General features: G+C 40.8%; 1 protein-coding gene across 6 annotated transcripts in view; it reads left to right on the forward strand.

Moving 5' to 3' along the window:
• Nucleotides 1-25,378, forward strand: part of LOC135485889 (elongator complex protein 3) — a 680,015-nt gene that overhangs the window by 272,976 nt on the left and 381,661 nt on the right. For 2 of the 6 annotated variants that reach the window (XM_064768244.1, XM_064768246.1), the window contains exon 13: nucleotides 25,194-25,350. The exons of the other annotated variants lie outside the window; for them this stretch is intronic. In XM_064768244.1, the coding sequence (XP_064624314.1) occupies nucleotides 25,194-25,350 (157 nt within the window). The remainder of the gene's footprint in view (nucleotides 1-25,193; nucleotides 25,351-25,378) is intronic. 6 annotated transcript variants of the gene reach the window in all.

Consider the following 25,378-nt stretch of genomic DNA (forward strand, 5'->3'; position numbering starts at 1 on the left):
TCCTCGAAGTCGATCCAAAACACCCGGCATTGCGCGGTGTCTCAACTGGTCAAGTTCCTAGAAGTACTAGGTTCATGATGATGCATCATATTATTAGCCTCGCTGTTGCATGTGTTTTAATTGTAGTTATGTTTAGGGCAAGGGTTCAAAGCTAGTATCTTCCAAGAATTACTCTGATGACAACATTTATGTTTAGATCTTTCGCCAACTCAATTCCTTGAATTGAGTTCTGTTTTGGTCACTGGTTCCCTGAATCAGAACCCTGAAATTGTATTTAATGCTAGCTTTATCCCTTGTTCTGGGAGTTCAACCATAGCCATTGTAACCTCAACGTTAGCTGCCAGATCCATAGAATTAGATGTTGGACTCTGCATTAATTAATCAATAAAAACTGGATCTGGAACACTTTGTGCCTCTTACGTGAATTCTACGAACTGTAACATCGAAACGACGATCCCGTTATCATCAGCGATATTGGTTTGATCGGTAAACATTATTAGCTCAGCTGACAAAGTCAGCGAGCTGGTAGAATAGCTATTCAGATTCTGTCGGTCCATCCGTCCGTCAACATGGGCTGCGCGTTTTGTTATCGTAAGACCTAGGCACTTCGTTGACGGTGTTAATTTAGGAGTTGCCCGAGATAAAACTCAGAAACGAAAAATCAGCGTGATCCGACCTGTATTAAGAGAATGAGGTCATTTCGCATTTAAATTTCTTCCCCTTTTTACCTTGGTTCACAGAGCAAATATTGTTTTCAAATGTGGCTGAATATTTTTTGATATTTTTTTATTTTTACTTTTAATGGAATTGATTTAGTTTTCACCGCCAGTTGGCGCTGCAGGCACATTGACTGAATTTTGGTGATTTGAAATTTGGTGGTGGCTCTACTTTTTCGCAAGCAGTGTCGCTGATTGGCCAATCGATAGAAAAGATCCCACCATTTAAAAATGGAAGTAGTCGCTGCTTCAATGAAGGTGAGTGAAATTTCTCATGTTCAGTCGGTTGATACCCTTTTAATCAACATGACCATGTACCTGAAATTTGTTGAGGTACTGTAAAGAGTCTATATAATTCAGATTTATCAGTAGTTTTTTATAATATTGCGGACATTTTGTGTACAAATTAACGAAAGTTGGTGCTCGTCTCATGTCATTTTAGAGCGAGAAATTTGTTTCCGTCGATCTCTACCAGTGAAAAATCGCTTGCATAGCTTCAAATTTTTGTGAAAATAAGTATCTGAACTTGGTTTCAAATAGTCTAGAGAGTTACCCTTGTGGTGATACATATGGTATGTGATAAATATTTGTGGAAGTTGTGAAATTCGGTTTTCAAACGTGCCGATGATGCAAGCGATCTCGCGTGAATTTTGTAAGTTCTGATATGTCGACCGGGTGTAAAAAATCATCGCCAAAATTCAATTCAAAGATCGAAAATGATATCTGAACTTAGTTTGAAATAGCCTACGCAATCATCATTTTGGTGATATATAACGCATGCATGTAATAATTGATTAATCTGCCTTAAACGCACAATTAAAACGGCGAAAGATCTTGATAAACACTCTGGTGGCGGTCGCACTAAATAACGACCGGTAGGGCCCGGAGAAAAAAAATGTAGTGCTCGGACGTTGAATCGGGATTTTTATGCAATTTCAATTGTATATATATGTTGTTGAGATGTATTTCTAACAGTTCTGCAACTTTGATGACCAAGCTTGCAGCCAAAGTTGGTAAAATTGATTCTTGTTTATGTACTGCGCTAGCAACCGGAGAATTCGCCGTCGGCCATTTTGGCTACAGTCCCTGAGTTGTTGTGGTTGGCAATTTTGCAACAAATCTCACCATTTACGTTTGGTTGATAATACCTCATCATTAACCCTTTCGCTGCGCCGCTCAAAATTATTTCAATATTGATTCCTTGCTGCCCCAAAATACTGTAAAAGCCAATTTTAACATAGGTAACTTGGAGGCCAATATACAGCCTGAAAGAGAAGAGATAGAGCTTTGGACTATTGGAAAATGTTGTTGGGGACAGCATGGACTTTCAAATTATGCATTTGTCAATCACCTGAAATTATGTTAATTAATTAAATAATGCTAATTAGTATTAATCAACGAGGAGAAAAACACCATTTTTGGCTCACCGTAAGGGGAGTCTATATGATAGCGCTGTGTCCGTCGTCGTCGTCGTCGTCGTCGTCGTCGTCGTCTCCTAACAGTGGCACGTTTCTTAACTGCTAGGGCTATGAACTTGAAACTTTGTACACAGAATGCCCTAGGTCAGCTGACCTCTGACACTGATTTTCGGTCCGATCTGATTCTCTGTTTGGCCACCAGGGGGCCAAATGTCGATATCTAAAAAGTGTGATATCTCGCTTATTAGTGACTTGTTTTCGATAAAACTTTTGTTGTAGGTACTCATAGCAAATATACATTTTATATTATACTGGTTTTTAATTTGACCTTGTTTTCAAGGTCACAGAGGTCATATGGCGTAAATTGGCCATTAGAGTGTAAACTATGGCACGTTTCTTAACCACTAAAGCTATGAACTTGAAACTTGGTACATATAACCCCCTATATCACATAGCCTCTGGTGCTGAAATTTGGTTCGATCTGATTCCTAACTTTGCCACCAGGGGGCCAAAAGTGGAAATCTAAAAAGTGTGATATCTCGCTGATAAGTGATTTGTTTTCGATAAAACTTTTGTTGTAGGTACTCATAGCAAATATACATTTTATATTATACGGGTTTTTAATTTGACCTTGCTTTCAAGGTCACAGAGGTCATATGGCGTAAATTGGCCATTAGAGTGTAAACTATGGCACGTTTCTTAACCACTAAAGCTATGAACTTGAAACTTGGTACATATAACCCCCTATATCACATAGCCTCTGGTGCTGAATTTCAGTTTGATCTGATTCTCAACTTTGCCACCAGGTGGCCAAAAGTGGAAATCTAAAAAGTGTGATATCTTGCTTATAAGTGACTTGTTTTCGATAAAATTTTTATGGTAGGTAATTTTAGGAAGAATACATCACATATCTTACGGCTTTTCAATTTGACCTATTTTTCAAGGTCACAGAGGTCATATGGCGTAAATTGGCCGTTAGAGGGTAAACTATGGCACGTTTCTTAACCAGTAAAGCTATGAACTTGAAACTTGGTGCATATAACCCCCTACATCAGATAACCTCTGATGCCAAATTTTGGCCCGATCTGATTCTTTATTCCGCCACCAGGGGGCCATAATGGAAAAAGTAAGAAGTGCAATATCTTGCTTATTTTTAGTGATTCGTTTTCAATAGCATTTTTATGGTAGGTTCTCCTAGCAAGGATACATCACATATCATATGAGTTTTTGATCTGACCTGCTTTTCAAGGTCACAGAGGTCAAATGGCGTAAATTGGTCATTTGATTGTAACTATGGCACATTTCTTAACCACTAAAGCTTTGAAATTGAAATTTGATACACATGACTCCCTACGTCATGTAACACCGAATTTCGATCTGATCTGGTACTCAACTCGGCCACCAGGAGGCCAAAACTAAAATAAGTAAAAAGTGCAATATCTCGTTTATTAGAGACTTGTTTTTGATGATATTCTTATGGTACTTTATACTCCAAGCAACGATACATCACATGTCATATCGACTTTGGTTTGACCTATATACTATACATGTACAATGTTTCTTAATCTGGATGAATTCCAAAGCGCCAAATCTCTATACGGTGAGCACAATGGCCCCTGGCCGTTTCATTCATCTTGACCCAGGCTGTCACTATCATCCCCCTCAGACCCTGAATCATGCACACTTTCAATCCCCATGCACGCTGTGTACATCGGCATTATGTTCAGAATCATAATCACTAATCAGACTCGTCTTCTAACGCCTCGAATTCACTATTTCATCAATTATTGATTCTGCAGTTCGTTGAACACATGACTGAGGCACTTAAATTTGTTTACAAAACTTTGGACTCAAAATATCGCCTAAACTTTGAATAAAAACACCGAAGTTTTCACCTAGAAATCGGAAGTTCTAGCGGTAAACAACATGGCAGGACACCTAGCGACAAGTTCCTGTACTAATTTGCTATTAAAAACATCGTCTGATTCAGGTCTCTCCCAAGTCGCAGTTCTGCGTACATCCGCACAGATCGGAAATTTTTTTTGGTCGCAAAAATGCGTACATCCGCAGCCAAAGGGTTAAGTCCACTAGATCCTGTTCTGTCACATGTCGTAGACGATAGACAATTTTCAAAATGTACTACACCACTCGCTCATCTTTAAGCCCAGCTCTCGGCTCACATCATGTGGGGACGGTTGGCTGTTGAGTGTTATGGTTCAGTCTGTGAGACTAATTCAAAGAGGTTACACTTTTATTTTGAATTGGAAAACAGACCACAGGACTGACTTTTCACTGAGTAATAAGTGTGCCCTTCGAAGGTTAAGTCTCTTTCTGGATTGGCTTCCATAGATGCCCTGTTCAGGATATCAACTGACAAATGCCTGATCAAGCACAGTATCTGGTCGTGTACATTTCCCCGTCTATGTCACCCTTTTTTCTTCAGTCAGTGTTAATTTCTCTTCTCTTTTTTTACAGATTAACTGTTGTTGGTTATTGCAAGAGGAGTCTTGGCACATTTCAGGTCCAGTAAAGCACTTGCTGTTCCCACATCAGTGCTTACTCGTTTTACTGCTTTCCATTCCCGGAGAGCGTTATCAAATATCTGCCGCAAGGCTTTAAATATCTGCCAAAAGGCATCAAATATCTGCCGCACTAATAAAGTTCATTTTGTTAACCAACTCGTTATCTTCTTTTCTTCACATACAAATAGACCATCCCAAACATTTGGCTGCATCCACTTCATCAATGTCCAGACACCAGTCGGTTTATTTGACCATTTTAAAGCACGAGGTCCCACCTCACAAAATACACTGTAATGATTATGTACCTTGTGTCCATGTGCATGTTATTAGTTCCACCTACGCTGCATGAAGACAAGGACTCCCCTCTTTGACGTCACCACACAACTCCTTGACGTCATCACACACCCCACTACTGCCACGGCAATAGAAATGACTTTACGTCATAATAGCAGGGTGACGTCAACTCAGTACTTCAGCATGCACTGATATAGCGAGAAGGTCTTTCGCACCAGCACTTCTGCGTGCTAGACGTTACAGCTTCACGTTTCCTCATAATAACAGGGCACCAACACACACTTGGCCCTTGCCTTCAGCTATCAAATTTAGCTGAGGGCCAGGCCCTTGGGCCTCTTGTTCTTGTGAGGGATGACCTCGAATCAGAATCTAGGAGGAATTACACGCTGCCTCCTGAGTTGATACTGCTCAAAAGCTGAACTGCATGCACAAAACCAGAGAATCCCATGCGGCAATAGTAAGAAATTCAAACGATGGAAAGGTCCTTCTGAATTCGGCGTGAAACATGATAGACCTCCAATGCTTCGATGCGCTTGATTTCACAAACCAGCAAGCCACAGGACGATGCGGACAATCTCGGAGAATTATGGAAGAGAAAAAAATCAAAATCTTCTACAGGGATTCGAACCCGGGTACTCGAATACGAACGCTCTAACCATCTGAGCTGGGGGGGGGGGGGGGCTTTCGTGTTAACAGCTGCCAGCAAATATATCTTATATGAATGGCGATTATGCTTTATTTTTGAGAGATGAACCATAAATTTTCACAAGTACATGTAATAGAAGAAGATACCAAGACAAAGGTGAACATTGCTAAGAGAAAACGTAGACTCCGCATACATAATCACGCACAGCAAAGAAAAAAATGACTTTCTTCCTGCAGTTGCCCACTGGAAGCCGCTCAAGATAATGAACAAAAATTACACTTAAATGTTTGCACATTCTATAAAGGCGTATAAAACGATAGGAATTTCAACAGCCCAGTGGCGTTGAGGATGAGAGTGTTGGCAAATAAATCCAGAGGACTCGAGTTCGACTCCCGATGAGACACAGCTGTTTCAGCTAAGCCTAAACATGACATCGAAATGATCCATCCCCAGTACAGGCCTGCTGCCCTGCAATTGGTCAGCGCAAAAAGCTTGTTAACCACTATGTAAACATTGTCTCCATCACACAATCGCAATACCCAGTCTAAAGGGTAATGCGTTGGTGTCGTTCAAAACACGAGCGCAAGCCTGTAGACGTTCTGCTTAAAGATACGTCGGTTTTGATTGGCTCATTCGGTCTATCACGTGCCATGCCACCCGGCCAGAAACTTTCATGAAATTCGGATCAGAATTGATGAAAAAGTGACGATTTGCGATATTTTTATCGATTTTCAACAAGTTGCAGATTTCCGAATCTCATCAAACTAGATACCCAGGTAGGTGTAATATCACTCATCATAAATACCCCCACCGTTTTAAACATATCTTAATTCAGTTTCGCACAAATCGTGCGCTTATTCAGACAATCCTAGAACTTGGATCTGCTACGATTCAAAATGCCGGCTTGCAGACTGAGATGAACTCGAGGTGCCAAATTCATCTTACAACATTGGATTCCCTTGACCGTTTATTTTTAGTACGAGTTACTTCAAATATTAATTGATATCCAACTTTAATTATTTTCCGTTTTTAAAATTTAGTTTGCACTATTTATGCAGAAATATGCATTTGAAACCCGACGGCATGAAAAGTGTCCAGTTTCAAGTTTCGTTGGTTCAGTCTATTGTGCTGTTAGGGGTTCGGTTTGGATGGAAATCTAAATGAGTCACAATTTTTTGGCAACTTGTGACCAAAACATGAGTCAGTACTCATTGTATTCTATCTGGAAAACAAATTCAGGGATGTTTTTGATGAATCTGGTTTTAAAACTTTTAAAAAACTGAATAGTTTTTCGGTATGTGTTTGAGCTTATCACCCTTGGCCACAATGGACTTGCCCATTGACCCACACATTGGATTTGTTTTGATTTTTTTGTACAGGGTGATGTTAAAACAGTGTCTTTTGTTGACTGGGTGCCTATGCATAAACATTTCTTTTTTTGCTCTGTGACTACATTGTAAGATTCTGTTCCGACTTCTCTTGTGTATTGTCTGTAGGCCTATTGTCATTCGTCACTGTCAGCATTTATTCGAAGAATCAAAGAACACAATTCATGCAATGGATCAATACACGGTTTTGTATTGTCGGGGTTGCAGGAAAGGTGAAAACAAATTTTTTTAACTGGGGTACCACTACCAGATTTGTTTTATAATGTGTATTCTTTCATGTTCCTTATCCATGGCTGCCAAGTGTGCTGGTCATCCTTCAGTTACTAAGTACTTAATTTTCTTTTTCTTTATTTTCAGTTGCTGGTGTGGAGAGTAGGCCTACAACATCTGCCCTGTTCTACTAGAATTGTGGTAAATGATGATACACTAAATCGTAATTGACTCTGCACTAGAAATAAGAATACCGTTGATTGATGCATAAGGCTTGATAGATATCAGTACATGTGCATGACGTACATGTTGTAGTACATCCTGCATTCAAGCACAGACCGTGTCCGTTGGTGACCCCCGCTTTTTTGGAACCCGTTCTCTTTTAGAATTCCAGGTATTGTCTGGTCCATGAAATGGAGACGTCTTTGACTCAAATGATGCTGACTGCCCTCAGAAGAAGAAAGCGAGATTGGATTCCAAAGCGGCCATACAATATATTTTGGGCGGAAACGCAGAAAATCAAAGGCAGTCAAGTCAGAAGTTACGTCGTTTATGTTCAACGTTGGGGACTCTGTTCTGTTTAAATTACTGAGGGATGTATATGTAGGAACTGTGTTGTCACAAGTTGATCCAAAACAGTACACCATTCAGGACTTCAGTGGAAGTATGCAGTAGTCATTGATGACCTCGATGAAGGATTACAAGTTTCGAGTCACGACCGATTACCAGCCGTTGGTGAAGTCGTCCTTGTTCCATACAGTGATCAAACGGGGGTTCTCAATCTGGGAAAGACTGTTTGCATCCGAAATGGTGCACTATGGATTACTTTTGACAACTCGGGGCTTGAGTCTAGTGTTCCCTTCAACGAAGCATTCATCTTGAATGAAAGGGCTAAGCAACTAGGTGTGGGGAATATGGGATTGGGAGAGATGAGTGTGAATGAGAATGGAGATACATGTGAGGCTATACACCTCTTCACATGTATGCTGAACCGATTGACGGAGGAAACAATTTACACTCATTCTGATTATCGGGACCGAGCCAGTCAAATTCGGGAGTTGTATGTTCAGGATATTCATTCACGGGACAGTGCCATCCTTGAGCTAAAACAGCAGCACTTGGTTGACACTGTCACTATTAACCAACTTGGTTGTGAGGGGTTTAGTCGTTGGAGTGCATTAAATCAATCAACAAAATCTCTACAGGAAAGGCTTTGCTCAACAATCAAGGAGAGTGAAGGATACTGTGCAGAAATCCAGCGACTGCAAAGCCGGCTTTTTCTTCAGGAGAGTGTTTTTTCCAAAACTGTCAGTCAGGTACAGGAGGCTGAAGTTGAAGCTGCCAAGTTAGAATATGATTTGTTAGAGAAGGATAGGAAATGTAAAGTGTAAATTAGGGAAGTTAACTGGCAAAGATATTTTGGAAAGAGTTGGCCAAAGTTCAGATGGTGTCATGGATGTTCGCAGCACTGCCACAAACAAGCGATCTGCCTAGTATGTTATTGTTGTCAAACCTGTAATTCCATCGTCAAAAGCGAGTGAGAGATCTCTAAGTGAAAGGTCACTTGTTTTGAAGAGAGTCCTTGAGTTGGTGTCTTGTACAAAAACACCGTCCGATGAAGATCTTGTGGCGACTCTTATGCAATTTGTTAAGGCCAACCCAGCCATAACTATGGAAGCTTGTAAGGCAGCATCAATTTGCAATGTTGCCACCTTGTCACCTGGTGATTGTGTTGATTTGAAAGTGTTGTTAAACTCCCTATGAGTAGGTTCCTTGACTTGAGGACGATTCTAGCAAACAAGGGGGTGAATATTTTTGCAAGTGAACCCCCCCCCCCCCCCCATGAGAGATGAAATCAAAGAACGAATTCCTGTCGACTCTCTCATTGAAGTTGGTATTGCCATGTTGCATAAAAATGGTGGCACAACTGAAACCACACCAGTGGCATTCTGTCGGGTCAAAGATCTTCGGGCATCTGTTGAAGACTTGTGTCGGCGAAATATCGCATGGGGATGGTACCGTTTCCTGTGGAATTTAAAGACCAGGTCTTCTTGAAATTGGGGGGTGACAAGGGGGGATCTAGTTCAAAACTTGTTATGCAGTTGGTTAACTTCCTGAAGTGCAATAGTGCGGAGAAGACTGATATTTTAGGTATGTTTGAGGCATTCGATTCTTCCGACAACATCTGGGAGATGTTTTCCCCTTTGCGGGAATGTGTTTAAATGACTTTTTGCCAACTGCTTGGCTCAGACCGCCCTTCAGCAGGCCATACTGCCTGGATGGACTGACCAAGATCTACTCTAGGTCAATCAAGGGGAGAAATTGACTCCTTGCGGTCCCGCTATCAGGATACCTCTGTATATCCAACCGTATTTCTTCGTCGCCACACGCATCTGATGAGTCTCTCTTGACAAAACCGCATTTCCTGCACCTTCATGACCTATCAGGCACACATGGTTGCTTCATACCATCAGTGCACGGTGCCCAGTAGCCAAAATCCTTCATTTTTGTCCTCTCTTGTTGCCATGAGCAACAGAGCATGCAGGCTCAGGCTACGATGTCACTGATGACGTCACAAGGATGCCATGATGTCATCATGATGTCATGACGTCGGGTCAACAATCACAGCTGTCAGACAGTCCCTGAATGATCTCTTCATTCAGTTGCGGTCATGCAGGTGCAGTGGACATCAAATTGCCACGTCAACATCATTTGTTATTATTTCCTTGGTGTCCACTGTCTGGGAACACCCCAGGGCGCTCTGGCTTTGGCACTGCACATCTGTAGTGCCTGTGATGAGGAAGTCTCACACTCGCCCATCTTCCTAAGTGGTCGATTTTTGTCGCAACCATTTGGGGCTGTGGCCCCGCACTCACTTCAGAGTGCATTATTAATGGGCTTCAGCTCCATGAAGCTTTCATCAGTGCACCCAGCCCCTGTGGATTTCATGTTCGCAAGGTAAGTATACGTACATTGCCACGTGATTTAAATACTATTTCCCTCCGTATACTTATTTCCTTTACTGTCCAGCTGTTTCAACCTCTCCGGTTTCACGTGTCTTCTTTAGGCACACAGGTTAAACTTTTAACCATCTAGACCCACTTTTTGCCAACTGCTTGGCTCAGACCGCCCTTCAGCAGGCCATACTGCCTGGATGGACTGACCAAGATCTACTCTAGGTCAATCAAGGGGAGAAATTGACTCCTTGCGGTCCCGCTATCAGGATACCTCTGTATATCCAACCGTATTTCTTCGTCGCCACACGCATCTGATGCGTCTCTCTTGACAAAACCGCATTTCCTGCACCTTCATGACCTATCAGGCACACATGGTTGCTTCATACCATCAGTGCATGGTGCCCAGTAGCCAAAATCCTTCATTTTTGTCCTCTCTTGTTGCCATGAGCAACAGAGCATGCAGGCTCAGGCTACGATGTCACTGATGACGTCACAAGGATGCCATGATGTCATCATGATGTCATGACGTCGGGTCAACAATCACAGCTGTCTAGACAGTCCCTGAATGATCTCTTCATTCAGTTGCGGTCATGCAGGCGCAGTGGACACCAAATTGCCATTTCAACATCATTTGCGGGAATGTGTTGGTGCCATTGATGGCCATTCTATTTCTTTACCTTCCCCGTTGACTGATAGTATTTTGAGGGTTTTTCTGTTTGGTGACTATGCATGGATATGCAACATTTGGGGTCACCAAGGTACAGGTAGCATCTTTCCTTGTATTTTTTGCTTGTTGCCACTCAACAAGCTCCGAGACAGTAGGGGCAAACCTCACACTCCTTGTATATATGATGATGTTTCGAAGGATTGGGTACCCAATGAGGAAGGGAAATTCACTGCTAGGTCTTCTGACATGTATAAAGCCGATTTGGCTGGTTTTTTGAATGACACGAGGAACCCAGAGAGTAAGATCTAATGGGAAATATCATAATAGGGTTGTCACGGATATGCTTTTTCCGGTTCCGTTAGATCAGGTTGTTCCACCCCCCCCTCCACATATTTCTGGGCTTGGTTAAAAGTGCATATGAAATGCTTGAGACGGAGTGCATAAATATTAACCGTATGAAGATGCCTGATCATGATAATGCAGAGGTTCACAAACTGTATGAAGAGTGGAAAGGTCCTACGGTCAGTGTTGTTGACATTGATGATGAGCTTGCTTGTGCCCAGTCAGATTTTTCGGACACGAGCAGTTTTGTCAAGGAGATGGCGAAGAACAAGAGAAAAAATAGTGCGTATCGCGCCAACTGTGCTAGTCCTATCTGTGTAGTTCCACTGTCAGATGAAGATGAGCCTGAAGGTTTCTGGGTTCAGTGTGACTCTTGTCATCGGCATTTTCATTCAAAATGTGCCGGTCTGAAAGCAAAAGATGCGGATTCAAATGTCGGTGATGATGAGTACAAGTGTTACCTGTGTCGAGGTGTGCGCACAAAGGACAAATTAGTTGATGTACACAAGTGGTCACTAAAGATATCTAAATAGTAGAAGTAAAACTGGATACTGTCACTGTAGTTTACAACAATGTCCATCGGTCCCTATTGTTGGGCTGTTGTGTTGCTCCACCGACGCGCGTTTCTGCCCCTCTAGGCTTCATCAGGGTGGCTGGGGTTGACTTGCATCTGTCTTGTTCGAAGTTCACAGTTTGAATGACATCATGACTCAGGGGTGGTTTCTCAATGACGTTGTGACGTTATAGACTTTGTTGCGACTCTGTTGTTGAAACATTCTGTTGTAGTCAAGCAGGTGGGCTGTCCAAATGGCACATGTTGAGGAGTACAGGATTAACCGATGATACACACGGACCAGACAATAAAATGGGAATAGTAGAAGTAAAACTGGATACCGTCACTGTAGTTTACAACAATGTCCATCGGTCCCTATTGTTGGGCTGTTGTGTTGCTCCACCGACGCGCGTTTCTGCCCCTCTAGGCTTCATCAGGGTGGCTGGGGTTGACTTGCATCTGTCTTGTTCGAAGTTCACAGTTTGAATGACATCATGACTCAGGGGTGGTTTCTCAATGACGTTGTGACGTTATAGACTTTGTTGCGACTCTGTTGTTGAAACATTCTGTTGTAGTCAAGCAGGTGGGCTGTCCAAATGGTACATGTTGAGGAGTACAGGATCAACCGATGATACACACGGACCAGACAATAAAATCGGAATAGTAGAAGTAAAACTGGATACCGTCACTGTAGTTTACAACAATGTCCATCGGTCCCTATTGTTGGGCTGTTGTGTTGCTCCACCGGCGCGCGTTTCTGCCCCTCTAGGCTTCATCAGGGTGGCTGGGGTTGACTTGCATCTGTCTTGTTCTTAAGATATCTAAGGCAGAGCTACAAAGGGTGGAAAAAAACATGCAAGTCTGCATTCTAGGTTAGATGCGGTTTTTTGTAGATGTGAAGAAGCATCAAGGTCCCCTGGAACTTCAACTAAACAATGTGCTTGAAAAAGAGTTACTTGTTTACAAACAAGCATACTATAGCAACGCGTTCATTGGTAACCATTGTCGAAAAATCATTGAAAGACCTCACAGCTTGGTCGGTGTCCTTTTGAGGCATGGTTTCCCTGAGATTCATGAAGGTATTTGGAATTGTTCAATCATATGGCCAGAATTTATCGGCTGATTTCCATCTCTCGCTTCCTCACAGAAGAGGAAATTAGAACTCCGTCCATTGAATGCTGGAGTTATGGGTCCTGGTTTCCAGTCAACTTTCCATCATGTTCCATCACGGTGAAATTTCACTTGCTGAAAAATGCACTTGCTGTGAAATTTCACTCGCATATCACATTCCTGACTTTGCGTTCAAGTGGAAAACAGTTGGTTTGATGGGTGAGCAGGGTGCTGAAAGCATCCACAAGCTTGTCTCTCTTGACAGGAGAATCTATGCCTGTGTGAGGGATTCAGAACTTCAGATGAAATTGTTGTATTCCAATCATGCTCTGCGTACTACTGCCAATCCAGACAATATGAAGAAGAGTGAACGAACGTGCAAGAAGGTCTTAGAAAGTGGTAAAGAATGTCCTGGTCGGTTGAAAAAATTTCCTGCTCAAAATAATGAAAGGATGTTTCAGAGCTGTTTCAAGCATTTGTTCAGTCAGTGATTGTTTTCTACATGTTGGTTTCTTTGGATAGTTGTTTGGAGGGTTCTTTTCTATACTTTATTAGCTCAGATCACATGGGTGAGCTTATGTCATGGTTTCTAGTTCTACTTGTAAATCAAGAGTAAGGTGACCTTCAGCTGTCATGTGGATGGCATGGAGGGTTCTTTTCTGTACTTTATTTCAGCTCACATGTGTGAGCTCACATGTACATGTACACGTGCATGTCATTTTGCATTTTTTGGTCTGATCCTGGCATATGATAATTTCATTTCAAGTGATGAAAAATACCATACGGGTTCTGGCTGATAATTATTTGTGTCTCGTATTAATCTGTGATTATTCACTGTAAAAATGTACCGGCATGACCGACCGGTAGTATAGTATTAGTATTGTACAGAATTTTTTTTTTCAAGTCACTGAAGCCAGGTTGTTTACGATACTAAGTTGTCAAGAAAGGGTTAAATTACAGGTTCTGTCTTCCATGTGGCGGATAGTACCTGTTTTTTTTCCTCTAAATATGGCACTTAGCTCCATTTCAGTAATAATCTACATAGTTCTGTCTGTGCCCCTCTTAGTTACAAAGATTGAATTGTCAAGAGTTCCAAAGTTCGAAAACAATATGCCATTGATACAGTCCAAGTCACAAATGTAATCGCTAAAATCGCGTCACTGTTGCGCAAATGACACGCTACAAAGTGCGTAGGTTGCGCAAAATTCGGCGCAAAACTCGCCTAAATGTCCTGCGTCCCTGACGCGACGCGAGAGGGGTAACATTTGTGACTTGGACTGTAGTTCTAGTGAAGCGAATGTACAGATCGTTTTTTTTGCAAGGCACTGAAGGCTGTTTCCGATACTAGCAAGTTGTCAATAAAGGGTCAAAAGTACAGGTTCTTTCTTCCATGGGGCGGACAGTACACCTGTATGTTTGCTCCAAATTTGGCACTTTGCGGCATTTCTTTAATAGCCTGCCTTGCTTCTATCTATCCTTGGCATCCACTGTAAATCAAAGTTGAACCTTCACATGTTTTAGAGCATTGATGGACTTGTGAATTAAGATTGTATATACTTTAAGGGTTATTATAAATTGTGAATATCAGCATTCAATTGATTTCTTGACTTTTTCATTTTTGTGAACTGCCACGTCGGTAATATATGGAATACTATCTTCTTGTCAAGCATTGGCACTCAACACAACTAACCTGGTTGTGAAGGAGACCTGGTGAGAGATCAGGAACCACTTGTCCCATCTTGCTTAAACAGGACTGCTTACATAAGGGACACCAAGCCAGATGAGATGGTCACATCCCTTGCCCATGATAATTGATGATGTTACATGTATGACATGTCCTATACTAGTCCCATCTTGGTTCAGGGACACTATAACCAAGCTGGATGAGTCGCTCACATCCCTTGCCCATGATATTGGTTATGAGGTGTCCTATAGTCCCATCTTGGTTCAGGGACACTATAACCAAGCTGGATGAGTCAGTCGCTCACATCCCTTGCCCATGATATTGATTATGAGGTGTCCTATAGTCCCATCTTGGTTCAGGGACACTATAACCAAGCTGGATGAGACCATCACATCCCTTGCCCATGATATTGGTTATGAGGTGTCCTATAGTCCCATCGTGGTTCAGGGACACCAAGCCAGGTAAGACAGTCACATTCCCTTGCCCATATTATTGGTTATGAGGTGTCCTATAGTCCCATCTTGGTTCAGGGACACTATAACCAAGCTGGATGAGAGGATCACATCCCTTGCTTATGATATTGGTTATGAGGTGTCCTATAGTCCCATCGTGGTTCAGAGACACCAAGCCAGGTAAGACAGTCGCATCCCTTGCCCATGATATTGGTTGTGAGGTGTCCTATAGACCCATATTGGTTCAGGGACACCAAGCCGGACACCAAGCCGGGTGAGACAGTCACATCCCTTGCCCATGATATTGGTTATGAGGTGTCCTATAGTCCCATCGTGGTTCAGGGACAACAAGCCGGGTAAGACAGTCACATCCCTTGCCCACGATATTGGTTATGAGGTGTCCTATAGTCCCGTCGTGGTTCAGGGACAACAAGCCGGGTAAGACAGTCACATCCCTTGCCCATGATATTGGTTATGAGGTGTCCTATAGTCCCATCTTTGTTCAGGGACACCAAGCCGGGTAGACAGTCACATCCCATACCCACGATATTGGTTATGAGGTGTCCTATAGTTCCATCTTGGTTCAGGGACACCAAGCCGGGAGGACAGTTATATCCCTTGCCCATGACATAGGTTATTGGGTGTCCTATACTTGTCCCATCGAGGTTCAGAACACCAAGACAAGCGAGAGTCCTATACTGCTTGTCTCATCTTGGTTCAGGGACACCAAGCTGGGTGTGTGACGGTCACATCCCTCGCCTATATGTTGGTTATGACATGTCCTATACTACTTTTTGCATCATAAGGTGACTATTTGCATGTGTGACTATGTCTTCAGTTTGCATCATAACTTCTATACTAATCTGGCATTCCAGTACAGTCTGCATCATAACTTCCGTGTATCTGGTCTTCAGTGTAGTATAAAGAAGGCAGGTTTAGTTGTGATTTTGAACACAAGGTACAGCCAATCATCATTTTAACCCCCATACATATATTACTATCAGGTTAAACCTTTTTTGGCTAAAGAATTGCATCAGATTTATAACACTTTATAGGTACCATCTCTTATGAGAGAATAATATATCTTTCAAAAGCACATGAAAAAAGTGTCATGAGGAATCAGTAAAGGAAGGACCAGTGAATTTACTTTTTTTCAGGGAAAACTCCATTTTATTATAAAAATACATAGCTAAGTCAGAAGTCATGGATATAATTGTCATTTTCTGAAGATTTAGCGCATCTGCTGAAACTTAAAGGGAGTGTAAACAATCATCAACGTTTGCACAGAAAAATGCTATCAAAGTCATCAGTTAGCTAACTTTGCAATGCTGGCCCAGGCGTACTATTCAAGATGGCAGCCGAAATATAATACGCAAAACTTTGTTCACGCCAAGTTGATTCTAATCAATATATATAATCCTAATTACTACAGCAAAACTGAGGGCATACATGGGTGAATTCAGGCCTATTATGTAATCTTCGCACGTTCCAAAAGCTGTCTGGGGTGAGGAACTGGGCTGTTTATTGGGATAGCAATGAACACTTTGGTGTCGCACCTCCCTGTAGAGCGTAATCGGGTAAAACTTGTATTTCAATTCCAGCTGAAACAGCTGTGGAGACGACCTTGTTATTTTTTTTTCTTCCAGAATTCTCTGCGAAGGTCCGCATTGTCCCACGGCTTGCTGGTTTGTGAAATCAAGCGCATCGAAGCATTGGAGGTCTATCATGTTTGAGGCCATATTCAGAAGGGTCTTTCGGTGGTTTGAATTTCTTACTATTGCCGCATGGGGTGCTCTGGTTTTGTGCATTCAGTTCAGCTTTAAGCGGTCAACCTGGCTAAGTGGGGCGCTGAGTTGTTTTATGAATCCCATTTTAGGTGGGGAACTTTGGGAAGTTGACCACTCAGGGTTTTATGGCACTTAAGTTAAGAACTTTTATGAATACGGGCCCTGGGCCCGTATTCATAAAGCTACTAAAGTCAAAGTGGGGCACCTAAAATGCATCTTAAGTTGATGTGGGGTACTTACTTAAAATAAGTCATATTCATAAATATGCTTAAGTCAGGTGGCCCACTCAAATTGAATCTTAGATTTGAGACACCTCCGGGCAGTCTTAACTCTAAGTGGACTGGTTCTTCCAGTTCATTTTGAGCACGGTGCTCATCGGAGATGAGTTTGTTGATGATGGCTTGGCAACATGAAATTACACACAGGCGTGCAGTTCGCAGGGAAAGGGTTTTTCGTGATGGTGGCCATCCACAGGACTTCTAAAATGACTTATAATTATATCAGCGATATGGGTTTGATCGGCAAACATTACTCTTGTGAGGGATGACCACGAATCGGAAACTAGGAGGAATTACGCGCTGCCTCCTGAGTTAAAACTGCTTGTGACTCTCCGGTTTACACTTTTTATGCTTGCGGATCATTCCAACAGGTTGTACTGGTGAAACTGTCGAAATTTCCCAACCAACCACGAGTCGAGTAATTACGGAGGTAACAATCTCACTGAACCAAATTTCTGAAACAAGATGACACTCCTCAATTATCTGTTTTTATCATCATATTCTTCGATTTCACGGTGTCATCGGTGTGGTTGATCGAATGCATACAGTATTTGGATTCTATGACCTTCGTTTCACGAGTGGAGATATTATGAGACATTGGGAAGGGGATGAGGTCATCCATAGGGGTATCCATTGCGGCCTCAGCTTGTGACGCCATTTTTGAACCCTAACATTCCCAGGTTACGATGATACAATTGTGTACAGAAAAATTATTTGTAATTTGCACTGTTGAATACCCACGATCAAGGAATAATAATATAATTTATAGGCAGAAATCAACAAGAAATATGACACGGGTACCTGATGTGTCTTTTGAAGAAGATAAGTGTTACACTCAAACTTAAGCGGTCAACCTGGCTAATTTTAGGTGTGGAACTTTGGGAAGTTGACCACTTAGGGTTTTATGGCACTTATGTTAAGAACTTTTATGAATATGGGTTCGGCATGTGTAGGTCTGCGTGTGTTTGGGAGGAGGGGTGGGGGCTAGGCCTTTACAGTAGGTCGGTATTGGTGAGCCATTATCAAAATACACCAACTTTTGAACCAAAGAAGAATTGTCCTGAATGTATCAAGCCCTAACTTTAAAATTTTGATTGTCTTATTATTGACTAGGTGCCCTGCATAGATATCTTAAAACCTGTGGCAAATGTGTCCATCCTGTGGCAATCGTGGGAGTTTACTGGTTATATAAAGAAAGAACCAACAGCAGTTTTGCAGTTGTTAGGCTGGTTAAATAAAACATTCTCTGTTCAAATAGTGTTCATCACAAAATAAACAGAAGTGATATAAGATTCAAGAGGCACAATATTCAAGGCTCTTTTCTAACTTTATTCAGGCCTCGTAATGATCCTTTGTTCATTCCCGCGCAATAGAGATAGCTCTCTGCAGTCGCAGGGAGTGGATACCTTGATTTGCCTTCTTCGAATCATGGTAGACCCGTTACAAGGGATATTTCATAACACACTTGTTAGTATCTAAGCGTTGAAAAGTTTAAAATAAAGTCAAAAATATAGCATAAAAAGAATATTTAATGAATAGTATTGATTTTTAATCGTTTATATAATCCCAATCCTGTTCTGTTTTCTTATTTCGATAAATACTTTTTATTTGGCAACCCTAATGGTCTCGGTGTGGACATTCCACTTTTAGAACAATGGGTGATATGAATAAAGACTAGCAAATGCTTTTATCTAAAACTCCATGTACATTTACACTGGGCCTTTCTGTACAAAACTGAAGTAAAAGCAATTGCTAGACTTTATTCATATCACCCAATGTGCGGGGGATGCTTGCATCCCTCAATATTGTATAAATAATCTGCTGGTAATGCAAGTTATTAATGTATAGACCTGGGAGATATCAGTTCATTTAAATTGTAATTAGTTTCCTAATTTCATGTTTGGATCACTTATTTGGCTTGTTTATCTTGAAACATTTCAATGTTTAGGTATAGGAGGTGGGACATTGGTCATTAGACCAGGTATACCCTGATTAGGCCTACCATTACCAAACCCAATCTCATAGAAACGATAATGATGTCCCCATTTGAAGTCATGAGTTTTGACATGTCCTCATGTCATGAACAACATCACCAAGGAGTTCCTTTAGCTTTATATTGACTGTACATATATTATTATTAAAATCTTTCTATTATACCTTAACTTGAACCGACAAATGTGCTCATTTCCATGCGATCAATGTATTCAATGAGTGGTCTAGGTGTATGGAACACCAATTGACACCTGTATTTTTGTTAAGAACGTCACATGGAGCTTATCCTAATAAGCATGTACGTATCTTGGCCCAGCCAGTTGAGTTACCACCCTGAATGACAACTTTAGGATGTGTGAAACTTACAAAGGGGGCAAATTGACCCAAATAGACTTATGACATATTCTTTTGCTATGATAATTGATAGTAGGATTACTATTTTTTTACTCTACTAAGAGTGGACAAAAACTGTGAGTCAGAAGGACGCAGGAGAAGGACCAGTCAAGTGCTATCTCTAATGGCAAAATAGAACTAACGACTCGATCTAGAGAAATTTGAAAGGTTATATCATTTGCTCCAAACTTAATTTTGTTTTTGGCTTAACTTCAGCCTAACATTGCCGCATTTGTACTAAACTTATCAGGAGGAAAATAATGACATAAGTACTAGTATACTAAATCTTTGGCTTGTCTTTTAATATTTCCGATAAAAAAATAAAAACGGCACTAACAGAGAGTTTTAAACCTTCTGAATCAGGCCAACTCATTGAAGTCAAGAGCATGTGCATTGATATTGAGGTTGATCAAATCACACATTGCTCATGCATAATGGGCCTCTTGGCCTATTCTCAGACAAGAAATCTTCATGGACTGATGGTTACGCCATTGGCCTGTCACCAATGTTGCCCAGGTTCGATTCTCATAATAGAACTTCTTAAAAATGTTCTATCTAACTTTTTTGCGATTATATTTATTTTTATTTATCTTTAAAAAGACTATCTAACTTTTTTGGAATTTTATTTATTTTTATTTATCTTTAAAAAAACATTCACTTGAAAATAACTTACAATTTATTGGTATGAATTTTCTCAAAACTCTTAAATACAAGTATTCCTGGTATATTAATATACACATACATGAATATAAAAGATCCTTAATAATTAAATAATGTCATACTATAATGTACACTACATATTTATGATATTTATCTTATCAATTTATTACCAAGATTTTTCTTAATGAAAAAATTAGTAAGATAGAAATTACCAATTTCTTCTTAAGAAAATTATTATCAATTATATTCTTGCTAATTTCTTACCAAATCATCTCTTTCCAATAATTATCTTTGTAAGATCTTGTAAGGGTTTAATTAGTAATTCATTTCTTCGTAATTTTTTTCTTTTAAATATCTTACTAAGAAGAAAATTAATAAGATTTTTCGTATCAGATTCTTGTAATTTAAATCTTAGCAATATTTATCTTAGTAATTAAATGGTAATATATAACGAATTTAATTAGAAATTTGATTAGAATTTAGTTAGTAAAATTCAGGTCCTGGGTAGTAGCAGCAAATCTGGTGGGTATTGCACTTTTAGACTTAGGCTTCAATCCACTATGCTATATATCGAGCCTTTGTGCGGCCTTGAAAAAGGCCAGGAATTCCAACCATATGCAATTTATCCTCCTTTGCAGACTGCGCCCTGGCTCTATAATGTATTAACTGTGTAAAGCCTGTACTGTTTTTTCAAGATAGCTGTTTGGAGGATGGCCAGATTATCCCAGGGCTATTTTTAGGGATGACCAGATTTTTACCAATTGCATCCCCTATGTTATTTTCGAATCGGGCAATCACTGTGGGAATGGCGATTTGTGATATTAGGCGTAATAATTGATCTGACATCGTTTACTTTCAGTCTGGCATATGAAACAACACCATTTTAGGTACAATTCCCCTCCAACTTGTAGTTGGCATGTTTTTTAACCGTTTAAGCTATGAACTTGAAACTTAGTACTCAAATTTCGCTACGTCAGATAACCTTTATGCCAAATATCGGTTTGATCTGATTCTCGACTTGACTACCAGGCAGCCAAAACTGAAAAGGTAAAAAGTGCAATATCTTGCTTACTATAGTGACTTGTTTCAATAATATCTTTATTGTAGGAACTCCAAGCAAAGATACATCACATGTCGTGTGTGTTTTTTATTTGACCTACTTTTCAAGGTCACAGAGGTCAAATGTAAAATGGTTCGATGTCAGCGAGTCAGGCAGTCAGTCAGTCTGTCAGTCCATCTGTAAACAATTGTGTGTCGTTTTTCCAACGCAGCATGCACATATCTCATTTTTGACAAAACGATGTATAATGGTGGTATCTATGTATATAAGAGAAGTCGAGACAAAATTCCATCGATTTTCGGGACTTTGATACGATTTTTGTGAAGATATTTATGAAGTCAATACATCAAGAAAATGGCGGTGATGATTTTGTAAGTGACAAATTTTCTTTTTTAAGCCTTTACGGAAATGTATTTTGGTACGAAACTTCACACGTTTATAGAAAAGATCAACGAGAATGTGTTCAAATGCCCTCATAACGATGAGTTCAACGGAATTTGGTCAAAACAACCTTCGAATGGAGTCAACTTTCTTTGCGAAATTGAAGCGACGACCTCATTATTTATCGTAATTTATGCAGATCCGAGTCCAGCTGATGGGTGATGTTCTGATTTGTGTTCAAACTATTGGAAGCTTCGGAAATTAGTTCTATTAGTTCTACTATTCTGCAGGAGTATATTATAGCCATTGATGTTGACAGCTAAAAGCACGAAAACTTTGTTATAACTCCAGCCGCGCTCCTCCCTCTGGGAGCTGGAGTCAGTATTGTTTTCGCTCAGGTTTCTCGTCCAATCACGTGACCTCTCCAACACTCGATAATGCACTCTTTTCGTCCACGTTTTAGGCCAATCTTCGGCATGAACATGAAATCTTATAAGCGCAGTAATTAAATCAGATGTTTCTCTCGCCTTGAAAACATTCCTGGGTAAAATCCATTGAGATTAGCCGAGTTAATCTACTTTTTCCGTGCCTTAAATCTCTTCCGTTGAATTCTATAAATAGAAACTATTAACATCGCAGCAGTGTGGTTCCCATTGTGCGCCCTCCCACTTCACACCATGTCAGGAAGTTTTACGGAGAGGGAGGGCGTGCGGTAAGAAGAATGGCTAAAATGACGTCACGTTTTCCTGGCAATGCCTCTTGCCAGACCAGTCAAGCATTGGGAAAGCATCTTTAATTCAGACAACGTTAGAACTATAAAAACGAATATGTTAATTTGCAAAATTAAAAGCAGATTTCACCACTAACCAGTCAAATCGGAATACGACGACGCAAAATGTTCTCGCTTTCCTCCTGCTAAAAAAACCTTGTTCCCGCACTCCTATTTTAATTTATGCCAAGGAATATGATATGATCTGTTTTCACTTCTTTGTAATTAAATGGTATTCATATAATGAGATCAATAGTAGTGTCTGTGTCAGATCCCATCGACCGTTCAACTAGTCTTCTCTCCCTGGCCCAGGTGCCTCACACGGACCTTCAGGTCCCCATACTCAAGACCAACTCTTACGATATCGCCCTCAAAACAACCCTGGAGTCATGAATTCACAAGTGCTCCTGTGAAATCTCAGTTCTAGTTTACTTATCAAACTTTATCGAGTCTTATCGAATCGAATTGATGTGTCGATCGTCGGGGCGGATTGATATGTGGTTAGGTTGTGCTTCCAAGGCGATCATGATCATGAAGATGCGTGTTGTGTTATCATAACCAGAAAATAAGTTGAAGTTATTATTAGTGATTCTTACATGAGTAAAAAGTAGACGTTTTAAGCAACACAATAATGTTACTCCTGGAACACACACAGGGTTGAACACAAAACTTACCAACACTTTTATGCGACTTATACGCTTTTAATGTAACTATTATCTCTGACAATTGCAATTAGACCGCCGGTCTTGACACGGGTCACAAAAACAATATCACACACCCAACTCGCGACCGCTACTACGCCCAAGTACCACCCTTAAAGGGCAACTATACACAATCCTGCGGCGTGCGCTCACCACACTACCATAAAAAAACTGTCAATTCTCCTTACCACTCACAGAAGCCAAGCCATTGCTGTTAAGTTATGCAGGGGCTTAATCAATTACCTACACTCCCTGTGGGGTGAATAACATTACCTTTTGAACAGCTGGCTGTAGGGGGATGATTGGAACAGCCGGTATACCTGCTAACCTGCTGAACCCAGGTTAATGTTATTTTCAATCCATGATTGCAGGTCACCTGATTTCGCGGGAAATGAAATTGTAAACAAACGCATGTTTGCAGTTCAAATGTAAACAAAAATGTATTTTTGGTACTTTTGGTGGCTGGACTTGGGTTTTCCCGCAGTTAGGAGCTGGGGTCAAATTGGTGGTCTATTGTGCTGTTTTAGTCAGAAGTAGCCCTTGATTATGAAGGGATTTTCAAATTAAGGTGACCATGGTCTTTTTATGCGCTCAGCTCACCACAGCTTTCAATACTTGATGTATCTGAAGAGGCGCGCACAACCTGACATGGCCTTACCAAGGAGCTCCTCACGGTGCTGAACTTCTAGCTTGCCCTGTCGACTAAGTGCCTTTTTGGCCGAGACATTGCTACATGTAGGAGGAGCACACATTTTAAATTAATGGTAGTGATAGTACAGTTGGTTCGAGCCATTTGGAAGCCGACATGTGAAGGCCTATCTGGGTTCTCCTTCTTCTCCGTATAAAAAGGGGCATATTGCTGACTAAGGAACAAGGCATATTGACATTGCCTCATCATCTCTATGGGACCAGTTGATATACTTTTATATGCACGCATACATCATGCCATTTCAGGGTCCGAGTCTGTGGACAATTGGTTTGATTAATTTGTCTCTTCGATAATGCTCCTTTATTGCATTAGATTTTCATCGCAATTCAATCTATTCAAGATATAGCCAATTTGAACCTGTCTGCGCCAAGGATAGATTGGTTCCAGATCGACCCACTAGGGATACGCAGTAGAGCACAATGTCATGAAAAACAACCCTTTGTATTGTAAATTCCAATCACCTGCAGGACAGGTCAATTTCTCTCAATAAAATTAATTTTGTTGACTCCTGTAATCCCTACCTTATTAAAAAAAAAGACAGTGGTGTTAGTCCCAAACTGGTAATTTCTATTGATTTTGACCTGTGTTAAATCAGGATACCTCTCAATTACAGACAGCATTTTGTATCCTTGTGCTGTACAACCCAGCCTGGACATACCACAGTTGTCCATGGAGAAGTCTCATCCTCTCTGACACTTCTTTTCTGTAAAGCTACCGATACAACATACTGAACTAGGGATATCTTCCGTTGCCTCCTGTAATATTTACATACCATGGCTGATTAGTTCAATCATATTTCATCCAGCTGGCAGCTCTGCATTGGAAATTTTAGTGGTATAACGTGTTCTCTTGACCTTCAAACAGTAGTATAAAGCCGATATTTACTACTTATGTTATTAGGTCATCTAGCTGAGCGCCAGGCCCTTGGGCCTCTTGTTTGGCTTTAGCTGTGAACTCTTCTTAACTGCAGTAACTATTGGCCACAATTTGGTACATATTTACGGTATCCTTTAGTCAGGTGACCTCGGAGGCTGAAGTTTGGTTCCATCTGATTCACCACTTGGCCAGCATGGGGGCTTAAGTTTACTTCAGTTGGCTATCAAATAGAGATAAACAAACCTTTTTGCACCACTCTTTCAAAATATTCACGAAATTATCAGAATTATAGGTGGAATAAATTTCACTAGAGGACAAGAAATTAACCGTTCTTTACCCCTGAAGGTTTTTTTCTCCACTAGATGCATCTTTTTAATTGCCAGTGACTTTCTCTCCTATGCCCTAGATCCTACAGTTGCCATCAAAACAAAACCTTCACTGCAGGATGATTTATCTGAACAAGCTTAACATCCTACTTCAAGTATTTTGACCCAGAAATTCTTCTCAGGGCCACAAATTTAAGGACAGGTAATGTTGTGATGCTTTTATAAAAAGTTTGACCCCCCCTTTTTACGTTCTATTTTGAAGTGGATATTTGATGATTAATGATTTAAATTCTTTGCCCTAGGGACATCCCTATGCCTCTTGTTACATCTGGAGTAGAGCATGGCAATCTGCGAGAGCTGGCCTTGGCGAGAATGAAAGATCTTGGGACACAGTGTCGCGACGTACGGACTCGTGAAGTGGGCATCCAAGAGATTCACAATAAAGTAAAGCCTTATGAGGTAAACATTTGGTATTTGAGTGAAATGT

The sequence above is a fragment of the Lineus longissimus genome, chromosome 4 (genome assembly GCF_910592395.1).
Source record: "Lineus longissimus chromosome 4, tnLinLong1.2, whole genome shotgun sequence".
NCBI classification, from domain to species: Eukaryota; Metazoa; Nemertea; class Pilidiophora; order Heteronemertea; family Lineidae; genus Lineus; species Lineus longissimus.